This window comes from Mauremys mutica, chromosome 11 (assembly GCF_020497125.1).
Source record: "Mauremys mutica isolate MM-2020 ecotype Southern chromosome 11, ASM2049712v1, whole genome shotgun sequence".
In the NCBI taxonomy this organism is placed as follows: Eukaryota; Metazoa; Chordata; order Testudines; family Geoemydidae; genus Mauremys; species Mauremys mutica.
The window spans coordinates 72106265-72126367 of record NC_059082.1 but is presented as its reverse complement, the minus strand read 5'-3'; the positions used below and the strand labels follow the sequence as shown (position 1 = coordinate 72126367).

Sequence of the window (20103 nt, the reverse complement as noted above, 5' to 3'; positions counted from 1 at the left end):
AATTGTCTATTGGACTTTGGTTGAAATTACAGCTGTTTGCAGCCAATAAGCATGATGCATAGTGACCACTATTGCCATTATTCAAGCTAATAAATCTGCCTCATCTGAGGCCTGGTCTACACTAGGCGTTTAAATCGGTTTTAGGAGCGTAAAACCGATTTAACGCCAAAACCGTCCACACTAGGAGGCACCTTATATCGATTTTAATGGCTCTTTAAACCGGTTTCTGTACTCCTCCCTAACGAGAGGAGTAACGCTAGTATCGGTATTAACATATCGGATTAGGGTTAGTGTGGACGCTGATCGACGGTATTGGCCTCCGGGAGCTATCCCACAGTGCACCAGTGACCGCTCTGGACCGCAATCTGAACTCGGATGCAGTGGTCAGGTAAACAGGAAAAGCCCCGCGAACTTTTGAATATTTCCTGTTTGCCCAGCGTGGAGCTCCGATCAGCACGGGTGGCGATGCAGTCCGAAATCAAAATTAAAAAAAAGAGCTCCCGCATGGACCATGCGGATGTGATCGCTGTAAGGGCAGGCAAATCCGTTCTATCCGTTCTATCAGCGCTCCGTTACAGAAGATGAAATTCAGAATCCTTTTTTAAAAATCTCCAGACAGACGCCATAGCAGGGACTCAGCGCACTGCAGCGTGACAAGCGTAACGGAAAGCCAAAGAATCAAATGGATGCGCATGGACTGGAGGACTGAAGCTATCCCACAGTTCCTGCAGCCTCCTAAAATTATTTGCATTCTTGGCTGAGCTCCAAATGCTTCTAGGGTCAAACACAGTGCCCGCGGGTCAGGGCATAGCTTGGCAATCTACTCACCCACCCCCCACCCACCCCCAGAAGCGAAAGGTAAAACAATCCTCTGACTCTTTTACATGTCACCCTATCTTTACTGAATGCTGCAGATAGACGCGATAGTGCAGCACTCAACACCAACATCCTTGCTCCCCCCCCCGCCATGGGCGGCTGATGGTACAAAAGGATGGAAATCCATCTTCATCATCAGCATAAGCTGATCGTACAAAATGATGGAAATCCATCCTCATCATCAGCCTCAGCTGATGGTACAAAAGGACTGGTAACCGTCCTCGTCATCAGCCTATTGGCCCTAATTTTTTCTGGTGGATGGATGGTGCAATATGGCTGGTAACCATCCTCATCATAGCAACAGGGGGCTGAGCTCCATCAGCCCCCACCCTTCATGTGTAAAGAAAAGATTCAGTTGCCCCTGGACTAGCAGTGGGATGCTGGGCTTCTCTCCTACACACTGCTTAATGTCCTGTCTGGACTATCATAGCAGCTGGAGGCTGCCTTCCACTCATTTCTCACTAACAAGTCAGTGTGTCTTATTCCTGCATTCTTTATTAATTCATCACACAAGTGGGGGGACAATGCTACGGTAGCCAAGAAAGGCTGGGGGAAGAACGGAATCAACAGGTGGGGTTGTTACAGGAGCACCCCCTGTGAATAGCATACAGATAATAATTTCTGCGGGCTCTGACACAGAGCAGGTGGTTCTCTAGCACACTTGCCTATATTAGGCAGCACTGATTCTATTTTTAGATACCAAAAAGGAGGGATTGACTCAGGGAGTCATTCCCAATTTTTGCTTTTGCGCCCCTGGCTGATCGGCCAGGGGCACTTATGACAGCAGCCAATGGTACAAAACGATGGAAGGTGCAATATGGCTAGTAACCACTCTTGGCTTTTGCGCCCCTGGCTGATTGACCAGGGGCACTAGCAGCAAATGGTACAAAAGGACTGGTAGCCATGATCATCCTCAGTTCCAATTTATGGAAGGGTTTGGATGGTGCAATATGGCTAGTAACCATCTCTGCTGTCATGCAAAAGCAAAAGCATGCTTCTGTGTAGCGCTGCTGAATCGCCTCTGTGAGCGGCATCTAGTACACATACGGTGAGAGTCACAAACGGCAAAAAAAGCTCCATGATTGCCATGCTATGGCATCTGCCAGGGCAATCCAGGGGGAAAAGGCGCGAAATGCTTGTCTGCCGTTGCTTTCCCAGACGAAGGAGTGACTGACGACATTTACCCAGAACCACCCGCGACAATGATTTTTGCCCCATCAGGCACTGGGATCTCAACCCGGAAGTTCCAAGGGGCGGGGGAGGCTGCGGGAACTATGGGATAGCTAGGGAATAGCTACCCACAGTGCAATGCTCCAGAAATCGACGCTAGCCACGGACCATGGACGCACACCACCGATTTAATGTGCTTAGTATGGCCGCGCTCCACCCGATTTTATAAATTCTGTTTTACAAAACCGGTTTATGCAAATTCGGAATAATCCCGTAGTGTAGACGTACCCTGAGGGAGCCTACAAGGACGATCTTGCCACCAGGTGGCTCTCAGTCACAACAGCTCTGTATTCCTCTTCGGCATCATCTGGTAACTTGTCCACAAATTTCAACACTTAATCCCAATAAAAGTGGTTATAGTGAGAATTCTAAACTGCAATCCTGATGATGAATAAACTTTTCTCCCAAACAAATCCAATTTCTGTGTGTCTTTGGGGCTAGATTTGTTTTGCTTTTTCATTCACAGCTGTTACTATCAAAGATCTTGGGCTTGGGTGTGAATAAAAATACTAATGACCCTGAGAAGGAACTTCATAACTCTTCCCCATCCTTTTGGCAGTGGGAGGGAATTTGCTAAAGGATTTTGGTAGGCACTAAGATGGCTTCAATTACAGGTAAAGCCAAGCTAGCAGGCCCTGTAAAACATCTTCTAACTTAAATGGATTGTCTTGGACCAATTCCAGCTGTGCACACAGGAGATGGCTATTCTTTTCATTAAGTTCCTTATACATCTTATTATTGTCAGGAACCATGGAGGAAAATTCAGAGACAGTGGCCTCATCCAGGGATGAGGAGGAAGTGGTGCTAGAGTCCACAACTTTACAATGCTAGATGATGAGTGTGGTACTGGGGAGACTCTAGTCAGAGCCGGCTTAGCTCTAACTTCTGGCTGATTCTGTCAGAGACCTAGCCCTCAAAAATGAAGTGGGCCTTCTTTCTGGCTAGAAGATGCAAAAGTGTTTGACTTCTTCTACTGCTTGGGTGGTACTGGAGATGGAGAATGGTGTCTTCTCTCCGGTTTCCTCCAATGCGAGGATGCCACCAAGTCTGGTGGTGCATTCCAAGATGGAGCAGAGTCAGAACTCCTGCATACCAAGCATACCGACCTATGAGATGTCCATTATAGTGCAAGTGTGATATGTCCGTAAAACACAATTTAAAAGGTAAATACTGTACATACCTTAAAGTTTGGCTGTGCAAAACAGCGAGCTACTGCAATCATTGATGCAGTCAATGGACCAGACACGCCAATAGTGGTAAGGAATTCAGAAATGTTTGGTGTAAGACGGAATGGGACAGGACGATTGGCATCCAAATCACCAGTAGCATCATTAATATCAAATCGGAAGTATGCCACGTTGAGCTTGCCAGTATCCTAGATTTTAAAATGAGACACAGGTATGAATTTTTATATAAAGAAAGGAAAATCAACATATAAAAATCACTAATAGACCTTTTTTTATTTTTCCTGGCAATTCTCAGAGCAGAGTGATATTTTAAGTTTAATCCACATGCATCAGTGAAATATTTCCATTTCCCTAGCATAAAGTGTTGTAACAAAGATGGAAGTTAAATATGGGTGGGTGGGACGGGGGAAACTGTTAATTTCCTTTGTTCAAATACCACCTCGCTCTCTTGATCGAGCAATACTTGAACAATGGGTATCTAGAATTTCAGACATATACTATTCTCTTACAAATCGTGCGTAGAAAGAAGAAAAGTAAGAACCATATTAAATATATAGGATCAGAATATGAGCTATAGAGAACAGGTTCTTTTGTGGTTGTGGTAGGTGAGCAAGTAGGGGCAGAAAGATACATCTTCATTCTGCTTGCATTTCAGAAAAGCACAGCATTGTTCACTCTGGGTATGCACCTGAAAGCCATGGCTTAGTGCTGGGGATTCTTAGTTGTATAGAGTATACCTTTCCAAGCATTAAAATATATCATCTTTGCTCTACTAAACTGGCAAGTCTCATGTTAGATGTTTATGTTAAAGCAGGGAGTGGGGGGGAAGAGAGAGAATGGAGTTAGAAAATGAATATTTCCCATAAGACTATGAAGCTTTAAAATCACTTGATATTTGACACAGGGAAATAGCCACATAGTGCTCGCAAAGAATGGGAAAAGGGAATCTGAGACTGTACACACGTCTACATGAACATATGAGAGTCTTTTACGATTTTTTTTTTTAGACCTTTTTGATGAACAGGAGTTGTCCTTCCAAAAGCTGAGAATTTAGAGAGTAATGTGTGCGCCCACTGACGTCATTTTTTATTACTGCATTTATTTTGTATAATCATGTAGTGAAAAGAGAGGCCTACTGAAATGCTCTGTTGATTACACACAGGGTGCATAAACGCATGAAAAAAAAATCAAATCAGCGTACAGTGTATAGTAAATATATACTCATTTCAAAAGTAAATTACAAAATTTCAGTTTATCAGAGAAGATAAAATGTGCATCTTCAATGAATGCAATATACCTGGGCAATCTGTAACATCTCAGGGTTGAGTCTATTTAAATGAAAGACAAATTCTGCAAAGCCAATTAATGCCAACTGAATTGTGAACATCTTTCGAAACGTCCAGTAATCTGTGGCATTTGGGAATGTATGTAAAGCCCATTCCTTAAGCATACTGCGTGGCACCATGTTACTCTGTACTTCTTTAAGTATATCCCGAAGAACCTAAAAGCAAAGCAAATTTAGTTAAGACAAATGATTTTTAAACCACTATTATCTATTGATTGGTCAATTAAAAAATATACTAATGAAATAACAGTGCTAACTTTACGAAACTACCACCCTCTTCTTCCCTCAACTGTTCCATTTAAGGTGGAATCATGATTCTAAAACAGATGCATTCATTCCAGTATTTTTTTCCTAACTCTTTTATAAACATATGATGAGAGATTTTGAAAGTGTATATCCTGAATGGTTTCAAGGTCATTTCAAAAAGTTATGTTGAGAGATGTTTCTTTGCCTTGAGAATGTCAGATGAATTATTACCATAAGGACATGAGAAAAGTGCTTACAGATCTAACATAAGCCAAAAGACCAAACGGTTACTATAGCTCCTACTCAACATCTCAAGAAAAATCAGGAGTGATCCTAAGGACATTCAATACACCATCCTGCTGCACTTGCATAAAACAGACAGAGAGAAGTACTTAACTCTTCATCAGCAAATTTTCTTGCTGTCTCTTCATTAATATAACTAGCATCAATTCACTCCTACCAAATATCCCATACCCCGCAATCAGGAAATACCCAGATGGCCTCTTTCACAGAGTGGAAAGAAACACTAAGAAAACTAATTGGGATGGACAGTTTCACTCCAAGTTGAAGAAGCACTTTACAGTAAACTCAAATCCTCCCTTCAGGGCCTGATATTTATATTATTTGTTACTATTCTTAGTTATTTCCAGAGGCTCTGGAGCCAGGTGGGGGCCCCATCATACTAGGCATTGTACAGATGTGATCAAACAGTCTCTGACCCAAAAACTTTACTCTTGAAGCATTATCCTAAATTCACTGAAATCAATGGAAAGACTCCCATTGACTTCAAAGGGTTTTAAATTAGGCCCTTGACTTAAGACGAAGGTTAACAGGTTGCTGAGACTAACAAATCACCAAGGAAGGAGGATGGACAGGATAACAGTGGTATGAGCATATTTGTCATAGACTAGCTTTGAACAGATCAACCGCAATAGTCTCAGCTCATTAGCCGTTATTAGCTACCAGTGGTCTGTGGGCTACTGCAGACCAAGACATGAAGGATATGAAGGGGACAGATTTTTGCAGAATAGCATTCCACACATAAAGGGCTACCAGGAAAAAGGTATGAAATTGCATCTGGGATATATACAGGCACAGACCTACAAAAACTATTTTATCTTTTTGGTTAAGTGTTTGTAGGAGGAAATAAAGGGCATTTCCCCAAGTAAGTGGAACTGGGCGAAAAAATCACAGAATACAAAATCTTTGGAGCAGAGATGTATCTATGTACAGTGCTTAGCACAATCTGGGTTCCCGCTCAATAGCAAAACTAAAGAAAGGCTTGCAACTATTTCTGTAATTTCACACTGTGCAATAGAGTTCTCTCCTGGATATAAACATCTGCAAACTACTACCATATTTAATTACTCTAGCATATACTAGCCTAATTAATTAGAAAAAGAAATAAAGTTGGAATCTGTTCCATTACATTCAAAAGAGAATCATCATCATACTGGCTTCAATTAAATGATTGTTAACAATGAAGTTTGATAACCTGAAGGAATCATCCTCAAAACAGAAACAGATGTTACGTAACACATCATTCTGTAACACAGAAAGGCTGAAAGACTTTCTTGCAACAACACATTCAGCAGATAAACATATTGTGTATTTCCACAACTAATCTGAAACTGGACGGGCATGGTGCAAGACATATTTTATTTTTTATATAAATATGTAAGGTTATTAAAGGTTTTAATCAGAACTGGATGGCTCCTGGCAGTTACAATAGGATATGAAGCCCTGCACTCAGCAGGGCACAAATATAAATTAGGTTCAAATTAGTGGTTACACTTTGCATCTGACTTTGGTGAAATAAATCCATGGTCTCAGTTCAGCTTCTAGTGAAGAGGGGTCCACTTTCCAAAACCTGGCCTCATGAATGACACGTTTGCGCCCTCATGCAAAAAGATAAACCTTACTCAGAGACTCTGATACCACAGCAGAACAACATGGGGAAGCTTACACCACATCTACCAATACTGTATCTGTTTTCGTGGAGCCAGGAGTTCTGCTTCTGATGCTCTCAACTGACACCTTTCTTAAGTATTAGACATCGGACTAGAAAATAATATAAACACCATGTTTTCATCTACAGTAGTTAGAATTACACATATGTAGTTAATAAAGTAGACTAGGTAGTGAGGCTTTTTTGAGGATGTAAGTTTCCTGAGATTCTTCAGAATACTGATGAGATAATGGGGCTAATGAGATATCCAGTAAAAAACAAAACAACACACATATGCAATGTCTGTAGCAAACATGCAAAAGGAAAGCAAAGTATAATGCCACAAAGCCCCTAAGAAGTGAGTTTGAATAATAATAAACAAAGATTCAATACCTGATGGCTGGCTTGGGTCCCTCGTGCTTGGACTGTTGCCAATCTGTCATAGTAACGAGAAATAGGGTTGTCATGCTCAATGCCTTTCTTGGCACAGCGTTGCTTATAGATCTCCACCAGGGAGAGAGAAGAGGGATTGTCTTCAACCAGGCGCATCTGTGGAGAGACTGCTACAACACGGGGGACTAGAAATACATTTTGGAAAAGGAAAAAGACAGGAAGAAAATAGTTAATACATAATGAAAACACTAAGAAACGGGAGAATTAGCATGCAGATATCTGCCCTTAAACATTGCTGTGATAATCAACTGAAGTATGTCAAGTGGAGATTTTTATTCCTCATAGCACGTTCAAGAACTTGGTTAAAAAAAAAAAAAGCTTAATAAAAGAGAGTGACATTTTCTTTTTCACTCGATGTCATACCATGCAAAGGAATTTCTGAGTGGGGAAAACATTTCTGTATCACACTGACAGGGATGGTTGAATTCCCTACAGCTATACCATCTTAGTAAAAATCTAGGGATTCACAGTTCATCCTGTCTCTCATTTGCAGAAAAGAGAATTTTTGTTTCAGATACTAATCTGCCTACTGCGAGCACATGTTTTCAGTATCCGATTAAATCACTCTGGTCTCGCTCCAATATTATATATATATATAAAAAAACTCTAAAGAACAAAAAACTAATAATAATAATAATTAAAAAAATAGAACGCTGAGGTGAACCCACAACTGGAAAGAAAGAACATTGCAAAAATCTGTGAACAGACCTTCACATGATAAGATTATTTATACTTAGCTGAAGAGATACACAGTTAACATTTTCAAAAGCACCTAAGTGATTTAGGAGCCTAGGGAAAGGTACTTTTGAAATCCTACAGTCCAGTTGGATACTTTGCAGAACTGAGCCTATTTAGTTTTTTTCTAAACTCACACAACACTCATGTCTGCTATTTGCATTCTGCACTTATTTTAAGAAAGAAACAGACTAGAGCTCTTTTGTAGCTAGTTTTACATGGATGATATTTAGTTCGTTTGGCAATCTTGATCTTTTGGTCACCAGGTAGATTGTTTCATTGCTGGCAATGGAAGTGTTGAAATAATTGATCTCAGCTTACTTGTAACAACGAGTTTTTCCCCTCTTGCCCCCAAATCCTTATTTCAACAGTTCGATGTGGTTTCTTCACTAACTTGAAGAAAAAAAACCCCCAATATAATTTGTGTTACGTGCAGAATTGTCATTAATGAGCTGATTCTCCTGTTTTGCTTCCATTTAATCCTTGGGGGGGAGAAACTTCGCCTTCTTCACTTGTAGGCTCTGACGAAATGTGTAATAACACAACAGGAGGATGTACTGAAATTTTTTTTTTTTTTTTAAAAAGAGATTGTAGTTTAAAATTAGGTCCTTTGCAAATCCACTATAGCACTGCATTTATGTTGTTATATATGCTACATTTAAGAGTCAGCTTCCGTATCCATTAAGTATATCTTTCAAAGGGTTTATTCTGTCTTTTTAATTGTCATTAGTACTGAGCATGACATACAGTTGTCTTCCCACATATATTAACTAAATAATCCCCCTAAGATGTTAAGACACTGCACAAGTTAATTTGCCTGTTCTGTGATAAGTTATATCAATGATTTGGAGAATGCATACTTCCTACATATCTCCATACGGTGATCTATACATATATACACAGTTTGCCTTTTTGATAAGAATTCCTTTGGATGGGAATTTTGAGTGGGATTTTTCTCTGTGTGGACATAAAGGGTCACATTTTTGAAGCTAGGTCTTTTCTGCACTTGTAATTATTTGCACTTGTAATTTATGTCACTTAGCCTGGTCTACACTCCGAGTTTAGGTCGAATTTAGCAGTGTTAGATCGATTTAACCCTGCACCCATCCACCCAACAAGGAGATTAGCGCTGAAATCGACATCGCCAGGTCGAATTTGGGGGTAGTGTGGACACAATTCAACAGTATTGGCCTCCAGGAGCTATCCCAGAGTGCTCCATTGTGACCGCTCTGTACAGCACTCAACTCAGATGCACTGGCCAGGTAGACAGGAAAAGCCCCGTGAACTTTTGAATTTTATTTCCTGTTTGGCCAGGGTGGCAAGCTGATCAGCACAGGTGACCATGATGGAGTCTCAGAATCGCAAAAGAGCTCCAGCATGGACCAAACGGGAGGTACTGGATCTGATCGCTGTATGGGGAGATGAATCCGTGCTATCAGAACTCCGTTCCAAAAGACAAAAAGCCAAAATATTTGAAAAAAAACTCCAAGGGCATGAAGGACAGAGGCTATAACAGGGACCTGCAGCAGTGCCGTGTGAAACTTAAGGAGCTCAGGCAAGCCTACCAAAAAACCAACGAGGCAAACGGCCACTCCGGGTCAGACCCCCAGACATGCCGCTTCTATCGTGAGCTGCATGCCATTCTAGGGGGTGCCCCTACAACTACCCCACCCCTGTACGTGGACTCCTGCAAGGGAGTCTCACGCAACAGGGATGAGGATTTGGGGGACGAGAAAGATGAGGAGGAAGAGGAGGTTGAAGATAGTGTACAGCAGGCAAGCGGAGAAACCATTCTCCCCAACAGCCGGGAATTGTTTATCACCCTGGAGACATTACCTTCCCAACCCGGGCTCCCAGACCTTGAAGGTGTAGAAGGCCCCTCTGGTGAGTGTATCTTTGTAAATATAATGCATGGCTTAAAAGCAAGCATGTTTTAATGATTAATTTGCCCTGAAGACTTGGGATGTATTCGCAGCCAGTAAAGCTACTGGAATGCAGTCAAGCAACATCCGTTCTTTATGGCTCTGTGTTATCCTCAGGAAAGTGATATCTTTCATGGTCACCTGGTTGAAATCGGGGAATTTTAGTAAGGGGACATTAAGAGGTGGCCGTTCCTGCTGGGCTGTGTGCCTGTGGCTGAAAAGAAATCATACCCGCTGTTAACCATGCGGTGGGGAGAGGGGTGAAGCGATCATCCCAGAGAATTCGGTGTGAGGGAGGGTTTAGTTGGGTTTGTGCTTCACGTTAACCCGAAAACCTTAGCCCCTCCTTTTAAATGGCCAACCCATTTTAAATGGTCAACCCAACTCTCCCTTTTTTTTCCTCCCACAGCTGCAAATGTTTCAATGCTAGCACTATAATCGCCATCCCAGAGGCTAGCGCAGATAAGGTGGTGAAAAAAATGCACTTGCGCTGAAATGTTCTCTGAGCTCATGGAGTCCTCCCACACTGAAAGAGTCCAGCAGAATGTGTGAAGGCAAACAACATCAGAGTCCAGGAAAGCACAAAATGACAGGAGGGACGTGTGAGATGAGATTTTTTGCCCCATCAGGCGGTGGGAGCTCAACCCAGAATTCCAATGGGTGGCGGAGACTGCGGGAACTGTGGGATAGCTACCCACAGTGCAACGCTCCGAAAGTCGACGCTAGCCTCGGTACTGTGGATGCACTCCGCCAACTTAATGCACTTAGTGGAGACACACACAGTCGACTGTATAAAATCGCTTCCTAAAAAATTGACTTCTATAAATTCAACCTAATTTCGTAGTGTAGACATACCCTTAGTTATCCAAGTTCATGATTGCATCTGTATCAAGGTACATATGCAATTAATTAACAGCAACTGTAGGTGCAAAAAGAGATTGGTACAAAAATCTGTCCAAAAAACTCGAGGGCCCATGCTGAAACATCGGGAGTCTGCCCCACTGTCCTTGACTAAAAATTTCCCTTACCCTCAATTGTGAGACAGTTGGTTTCTGCCCTCCACCTCTGATTGCATTACAGCGGTGTTGTATACAGAACTGCTGTTTATGCAGAACTGCCAAGTGCCTCACAATCTTCCAAGATGATGGGTATTTATATTAATATATAATGTATTTGTTGGCTGGCAGCTGGAACTTGCCAACAATTTAATTGATCAAAGACATTATATTTGCATTAGTGTTCAAGTCACATGCAGACCAAGTGTACTGTGAAGAGTCAAATACTCTCAATAAGGAGTGTTTCACAACTTCATCATGACACAAAATAATCATAATGCACATACACAGTATCTTCCACCTTAACTCTCAGTTCCTGTCTTAAATGCTTAACTTTCAACCTTATTATATGCAGTGTTGTTGTAGTTGTCGTCCAATAAAAGATCTCACCCACCTTGTCTCTGAACTTTAATATTGCATGCATAAAGATATTACATGAATGAAGATTTTTGCAATTAATATAAAAAATTACAGTGAGGGAGAAGTCTAACTGAGGAAACAGAGGCAAGACAGCTACTGTTTTGTTCACTATTGTGCCCACACATTGCCTGGCTGTAGTGTGAGCATGGAGACACATGCTCCAAGTTAGCTCTTTCAAGACCAAAATAATACATAAAAATATGCACAAAAAGAGAGGCCTATATTAAAAATATCTGAATTACTGAACTCACATTATTTAGCAACTGTTTAGCAGTAAACAATGTTATGCAGAGCTGATGAAGCCTTTTATTTTAAACCTAAGAATTAATGAGTAATGGCCTCGTAGGTAGAATTTGGAAATTATACCAAATTCAAAGTTTTACATGAGCGGTTGTCTTCCAGATGCTTAACACCTTCCCATTACTTCTGGATTATCTAGAAGTGGGTGGAAGTAGTCTGGTATTCACACATCACTAATTTAAAATAAAACTGTCTGGTAAATGTCATCTGGTGGGTCTGCATATTGCCATAGCAGTGGATCTTTTGGGACATAATGCAGAGGTCTGGCCAGTCATTCACAGATGACTTTGCTCCACGCAGTATTTGTAACCTCTTCTAAAAATGTCCTGAAATACTGTACATTCCCCCTTCCCCTCATACAGTGGAGTTACAGTGCCTGGGAAGCCTCTGTGATCACCAGGATAGCGGCAGGATTTACATCAATTTAATTTGATGTCGCACATTTAAAATTTTAGTTTAAATAATTAAATCTTCTTAAGTCAGTTTAAGGAACATGATTTTCAAAGACACAAAGAATTATCTAAAATCTGCTCTTACTGTACCTGTGAAAAATAAATGCCTCTTTGTGGTTTCTTTTCTTTTCTCTAAGCAGGGGTTCAAAAGCCGAAGGAGCTGTAATACTCGTTCTTCTCTACGAGACTCTGTCAGGCAAGCATCATTCATTACTAGGTATGGGTAAATCTTTCCATTATGGCCTCGGATATAGAGTCTTCTGGCTGCAGTGTTGTGCTTCTGTACTATCTCCACTCTGGGCATAAATCTATCAAGAAAAGGAACAGATAAAAGCACCTGAGCTTTCAAAGTCTAAAGCTTTATTTCTGTCCTTGGAGATGAAAGCAAGACTTAAATAAATAAATAAATAAATATAGAAATGCCGTATTTAGAGGTACAAAGAGACACCTTGTTAGCTCCTGAGCAAAACCAACGCTCAACTATGACTTCTTTAAAATGAGATGCAACCTTATTATAAGCTAAATTTCTAATACAGCTCAGCAAAGATTTGCATTCTGTTAAAAAAACCCAAAACATGGATATGAAGAAAGTTTTCATCTTTGTCTTTTCTACATTTAAGAATGGAGCTTTTAATTCAAGCTATTTTCTTGGCCACATTCTGATAACCACAACACGGATGAAAAACCAGAATACCTCTATTGACTCTAGTAGTTAGCAGAAAAACTCTGGATTTACACTAATGTAAAGTAGATTACAATGACTTTAAAATATTCTCCTCCTCCTTCATTTCCCAGTAAGACCTGTAAAACTACCACATGAATCTAAAATTAGAATTGTATTATGTTAAGACATAAGAATGAAACATTCCATTAGATATTTCATTAAGTCATTTCAATACAGAGACAGACAAATAAAGTGCATTTCTGTAACTGAGATTGATACTGCATCACAAGAAGTGGGGGAAGGGGATTTTTTTTTTTTTAAAACCTTTATTTTTTCAGTTACATCTACCTTTTACCCAATGGTAGTTTACCTTGCAATTTTGATGTAATAATGTGTTGGCTTTGGCATAAGGAACTCTCCAGGAATCTCCACTTCTGCTGTTTGAGCTGAGAAATTACTTAGAAAACGACACTTTTCCTCTATGAGGAAGAACTTTGGAAGCTGCTTAGTTTTTGCCTCTAGGATTTTGATCCACTTCTTCAGTTTAGAAATAAGATTGTGAAGTTTCATGGAGCCTGGTACACTGAAGTCAAAGTCTAAAAGAAATTTTTTAAAAAAATTTATCATTCTGAATGCTGTACATTATATTTAACTATCAGATATTTGAAGTTGGCATTTTAAAAATTGTTCTTTCATCTTTGTGCCCTCAAGCAAAACATTTTAGGTGCACCATGTACAGCACACCATTCTGCATTAAAATAGATCTACAGTGGTAACATCGAGAAAAATGTTAAAAATGGTTATTTACATAACACTGGAAAAGTAACTATTACAATTAGCATTTTGAACACAAAAAACATTACCTTACCAAGCAAGTCAGTGTATTAAACATGTGAGTGGTTACTAAAAGCAAATGATGAATACCAAACACAAAAAGAAAAAAGCTAGTATGTTCAGATAAATTTTGAGGAGACAGAATGGGAGATAAACTACTTGTGAAAGGGATCCGACCATCTTTGTTACATCTGAGTAGAATGCATAGTAAAACTGGGCTAGGGATTTAAGTGCTACAGCAGTACAAACACACACACACAATTCCATCATGCATACAGGTATGCTACATTTAGTTGCACAGGTTCTGTTGGGTATTTCATGTCTGTATGAAGTTTGATTTTGGAATCTGATCATTACAACCAATATGGAATAAACTGTACACTAGATGACTTAATCCACCAAGCTAGGTTGCTTCCTTCTCCTGCACAAAGCTCTAGAAAAATCCATTTGTTTTCCAGCTCTTTTGCCTATATAGATTCTTCTAATAACTTACTGCTTCATGGTCATGAGGACATTAGAAATAATACTGTGAAAACTCTGAACACTGTTACTGATTAACAGTCTTTATTTGGTTTTATATAGTTCACCAATGCAGATATCATGGAATGCATGTGGTATGGAATAGACTGGATTAGATCAAGCCACATAGATAGAGGAAGAAGAGCTGAAGCTTATTTTCCAATCTAGTAATGTGAGTTTCCTTTTGACTGAAAATGAAATTAAGTGGTATTAGATAGGACAAAAGAGATTTTAGCTCTATTTTATTCTGTATCTGAGTATACATATATTTTTTTTTAAATGAGATGAAAGAGCACCAACTGGGGAGTAATCTTGAAAGTCAGAAGTAATTCCAAAACAAAGTAGTAAAATTGCTGTCTGCTATTCAAAACAATTATTTTTATTTCTTATATCTCAGCATAGAAAAATACATTTCTTTTTACTCTTTTCGGTGTTCAATATTTGTATGAAACAACTAGGAGAATGGACAAGACATCCTGAACAGAAATGCCAACAACATGCAAACAAACAGCTCTGTTCATCCTTCACAACTCCAGCGTCTCCAAAACAGCCCAGTGCTTGTCCAAGATCAGCTCAAGGATGAATAGCTGGTTGAAGCTGAATCCAAGCAACAGAGAGATTACTCCAGTTTAAAGAGAATTTGCAGCTACGTGCTGTCTCCTCCAGCTGAAGATACATAACCCATAATTAGTCACATGAGTGCAATTTAGGAATGGTTCTGGATTCTCACTGATGCAAACAATGCATTCTGCTATCTATAGCTGGCTAGGGAAGTGTTCCATCCTAAGTGGTGACCTTGCCTCAATAGTACATGCCTTTGTTATGTCCCGATTGGATTACCACAATACAGTCTACCTGGGCACGATCAACGCTCAGAAAACTTCAGTTAGTACAGAACAGAGCAGCTCTTCTTAACAACTCAGGTTACCGCTAGAATATCAAACTTGTCCTCTGCTTGCTATAGTGGCACTCCATAAAATATCATGTCAAATTCAAGATCTCCATCCTTATCTTCAAGATACTTAATAATCTGGGCCAGGACAGCTGAACAGTTGCCCACAACTCAAGGATGAAAACCGGGGTCAACAACTGGAAGCATCTACTACAAGGGTAAAGTGTGCAGGAGATAGTGCTTTCTCGAGGGTTGATCTGAGACTGTAGAACAAAATCCTGCAGGATCTAAGAACCACGATAAATCCCAGCACTTCCTGTTCTAAGTGCAAAACACTCATCTTGACCTTGCTCTCACTAATAAGAGCACACAGCACATCTTAAATAAAAATATATTTTAAAAATTAAAAATAAATCCACACAGAATTTTCCCCCTGCAGAGAGGAAGAAAGACAGAGCCAAGTGCCAAATGCATTACTGGTAAGTGAGACACAAGGTAGATGAGGTAACATTTTCTATTGGACCAACTTCTGTTGGTGGAAGGTGCAAGCTTCTGTGCTAAACAGAGCTCTTCTTCAAGTCTGGGGAAGGAAATCAGAATGTCAGAGCTAAATACAAAAAAGGTCAAAAGCTTGTTTCTGGTCCAGTAAAAGATATTGCCTCATCAACCTTGTCTGAGCTAAATACCAGTCAGAACAGATTGTTAAGCATAAGGGATAACACATGTTATAAGCGGGCACTAGAAATGAAGTGGGCAATTGAGGGTCAGTTGTTATGCATAAGGGGTTTGAAAAATATGCAGTTAAGAGTAGCAGGTAAATCTGGTGTGTCACAACCAACCTTCAGACAACCACCTAACTGCATCATCAGAAGCAACCTCCCCACAGACCAGGATACATCAAGTCAAAGGGGCACTAGACCCTGCCAGGACAACAGATGCAAAACCTGCAGACATATTTCCACTATTTGTATGATCAATATCACACACAACACACCTCTCAAGATCCATGGATCCTACATGTGCTTATCACAACGTGGTGAATGTACTTCATCCACTGCCCCAACAAGTATGTGGGTGAAACCAGACAAATATTACACTCTTTAATGAACTCACACACACACAAATGATAAAAGACAAAAACACCTTATCTCCCACGTGCAAACAACTTTCACAAAGCGATCCCTCCTTATCTGGCCTGTGTAATTGTAATCGTAGCCATGTCAATCCCAGGATATTAGAGACACGAGCTGGGCGAGGTAGTATCTTTTATTGGACCAACTTCTGTTGGTGATAGAGACAAAATTTCGAGTCACACAGAGATCTTCACCAGGTCTGGGAAAAGTACTCCGAGCATCACAGCTAAATACAAGGTGGAGATTGTTTAGCATAACTAGTTAGCACATAGGGACCATTCAAGGAAGAGAGTCTGTTAACACCTCTGTTTTACGCTTAACAATCTGTCCCATCTTGTATTTACCTCAGTCTTTTTCTTTCCCCAGAACTGAAGAAGAGTTCTGTGTACCTCAAAAGCTTGTGCCTTCTACTAACATCTGGTACCTACTATCTTGTCTCTCATATATCCTGGGACCAAAATGGCTATTGCAAACTATTGGTAGGTGCTCAGGTACCACAGTGGTGAACATGGGATGAGACCCCAAAAAGAACAGAATTTACAAGGTAAAAGCTGATAATAGTGTAAATCCCAGTTACTGCATATTAAACTCTGAAAATTTATATAATAATAATAATAATAAAATTATTATAATAAATTATAAATATAATAATTTTTACCATTGATCAATTTGTCAAAACAAGCAATGTCTTCCTTAGCTTTACTGTGTTAGAAATGCACTGCACATTTCCTCACAGCCGGTATAAGATTCACAGTTATAGTAGAACAATTTCTGCATGTGAAATCTCCAATATGGCTCAATACAAGTAGAATGCTAGGGAAAATTATCTGTTAATCTCAGAGATGACAGTACATTCAGAACACAGAAACTACTATGCAATCTGTTACATATATAAAATATTTTTCTAGGTCTCCAATATAACTAGTAAGCATTTGAGAGAAATAAGTTAAAGTAATTGTGAGTGTAAAACATGAGAGGAAAGAGCAATTGGATCACAAAAATCTGCTGTGAACATCCATCTATAGTGCACTAACAATTAAATACTTATATCCACTTTACGGCAATTACAAACACACTAGGGGCCAAATTTTCAACCACAACCACAAAAAGAGGGGTCACAAAAAGCTGCATTTTGTTCACAAATCTGGTAACTTCTTCTACAAACAAATTTACAGAACCTAAATACACCATGTTTTTGTGGGCGTATCTTTTGCATGCACAATAAAACAAACTGGTCCTATTTGCTTTTAGCCACGAGAGTGAGTGAGTGAGTGTGTGTGTGAGAGAGAGAGAGAGAGAGACAGACACAAAGAGTATAGGAAATGCAAACATGCATGCACAACACTCACCTCCTAAAAATCTGACAGTTGCCATAAATCTCTTAGCTTTTTAAAGGGTAACCACTATATATTCACACATTATATACACAGCATACACTCTCTCTCACATACACGATATACATTTAATATATTCCTTATGATACTGCTAATTTTGATTTTTTTTTTAAATTGTGACAGGATTTCTTTATCTTTTTCTATTCTGATTTTAAAAAAAATCAAATTAATTTAAAAGAAGTTTATTTTCTTTGTATCAACACGGGGGGGAGGCATAGCTCAGTGGTTTGAGCACTGGCCTGCTAAATTCAGGGTTGTGAGTTCAATCCTTGAGGGGGCTGATCAGGGAACTGGTATAAAAATCTGTCTGAGGATTGGTCCTGCTTTGAGCAGGGATTGGGCTAGATGACCTCCTGAGGTCCCTCCCTTCCAACACTGATATTCTATATAATGGTGTTTTACACTCTGCTGGCTTTATAGCAGCAACTGCTCTAAAATTATTTTCAGAGCAGCATTGGTATCCACAACAATGCTGATACACTAAATATTTTGGCGTGAGAATGTCCTATATTAAAACAAGACATATATTAATTTCAGTTTCTTTCAAAACATAAGAAAAACTCATAAAGGACACATACAGTTTCCAGGTTGGAGACATTAAGAATAATTCTGCTAGACTCTAAACCAGGGGTTGGCAACCTTTCAGAAGTGGTATGCCAAGTCTTCATTTATTCACTCTGACTTAAGGTTTCACATGCCAGTAATACATTTTAACTTTTTAAGAAGGTCTCTTTCTATAAGTCTATAATATATAACTAAACTATTGTTGTATGTAAAGTATATAAGGTTTTTTAAATGTTTAAGAAGCTTCATTTAAAATTAAATTAAAATGCAGAGCCCTCCGGACTGGTGGCCAGGACCCAGGAGTGCCACTGAAAAATCAGTTTGTGTGCCGCCTTTGGCATGCGCGCCATAGGTTGCCTACCCCTGCTCAAAAAACTATTACTGTAGTTAACTGACAGTCCCTTTTCTGTTTTTATATAGTATATGCAGAACAACTCTGATAACTACAAATATTATAAAAAGATCTGATTATAATTCCAAGTCTACCCTCTAGTGAGCAATATGAGTAAATCACTTTATGAAAAAGTGACAATAGGACTGCATTATTTCTTTCTGTAACTCCATGAAGTGCAGCAAAATTTCCCCAAATTACAACTACAGTATTCTAATGACATGCAAATAACTAACGTGGTAAAAATATGCTACAGTGTTAATTTATTTTTACATCAAGTTGTTTATTTCACTATAGGAATACACTCCGGTTTGGTGAAAATGCCTATTTTAGATTTGTTTTGTTTCTCAATAGCAGATGGGAATGACAGAGAGTGAGCTCAATTAATTAATGTTTTCATTCATGTCACATAGGCTCCACATAGAGCCCATTTGAGAAGAAAATAAGTAACTTCAGCTGTAAGAAGGGGAGGAGAAATATCACTGGCTTCACTATGGTGAAAGACTTCTGTACTTTGCTTTGCAGACAGCTTACTTTAGACATATGTTGTTTTATTTATCTATTTCAACCACTACTAAAAGCTAAGTCTTGCTCCTTGAATTAGTTCAAGATTTAACAATTCAATGAAGAAACCACAGTCAAATGTAAAGAGCATCGGGAAAATACTGAAAAAAGTGGAATTACCCATAGATAACACCAACATTTTATTGAACACATTTGCCTGTCTGAATCAATACTTCTGGATCACAGCAAACACTATTTTTACAATTACTAGGATAAAAATAACAAGTTACCACAATTACCACAATAGGAGAAGTTTGTCCAGACACGCAAGGTAAGAATCTCCCAGCATGCAGCCATAAGAAGGACTTAACCTTAGTAATGAGAAAAGAGGCTGTGTGGGTAAGATTTTGTCACAATTATTTTTAGTAAAAGTCACACACAGGTCCTGGGCAATAAACTAAAATTAATGGACGCTCGCAACCACCTGTCTGACTTTTATTAAAAATAATGGGGTAGGAATGATGTCACATAGGTCTCTGAAAGACACAATCTGTGACCTCTGACACAATCTTATCGTTACTCATAACAGAGCCTGAAGATATACATCAGGGTGTAATCCTGAACACACTTTGGTTCTTTCCAGTAATTCAAAAATACTTACCCAACTAATCTGAAGAAGTGGGGAAGGTGGATGTAGCGTATGGACACATACAGACAATTACCTCAATAAACCAATTACTACAATAACTTTCTCTTTTGAGAATTATCTATATGCATCCCCTCTTCTACAAATAGCAGTGACCCACCAGGTGAGAAAGATTTGAGAAATATTAAAGTGACTGCAACACTACTCCCCCAAGCTGGGCATCAAATCTAGATGCCAAATCAAAGGAGTAATGGTATGAAGAATGCAGAATTCCAAGTAATACCTTTGCATAATTAAATATGGGAGACTGCAAGAATGCATGCTCTGGAAGGTGTCTTAGGGCTTGGCTACACTTGAGAGTTGCAGTGCTGGTGAGTTACAGCGCACACTCAC

General features: G+C 39.5%; 1 protein-coding gene across 1 annotated transcript in view; it reads right to left on the bottom strand.

Annotated features, from left to right (window-relative positions):
* LOC123344006 (transformation/transcription domain associated protein) overlaps window positions 1–20103 on the bottom strand; it is a 160392-nt gene that overhangs the window by 6296 nt on the left and 133993 nt on the right. Inside the window, exons 66-70 of the mRNA XM_044979696.1 lie at window positions 13204–13429; window positions 12260–12477; window positions 7226–7410; window positions 4591–4794; window positions 3287–3481 (exon numbers count right to left, since the gene is read on the bottom strand). Coding sequence (XP_044835631.1) covers window positions 3287–3481; window positions 4591–4794; window positions 7226–7410; window positions 12260–12477; window positions 13204–13429 — 1028 coding nt within the window. The remainder of the gene's footprint in view (window positions 1–3286; window positions 3482–4590; window positions 4795–7225; window positions 7411–12259; window positions 12478–13203; window positions 13430–20103) is intronic.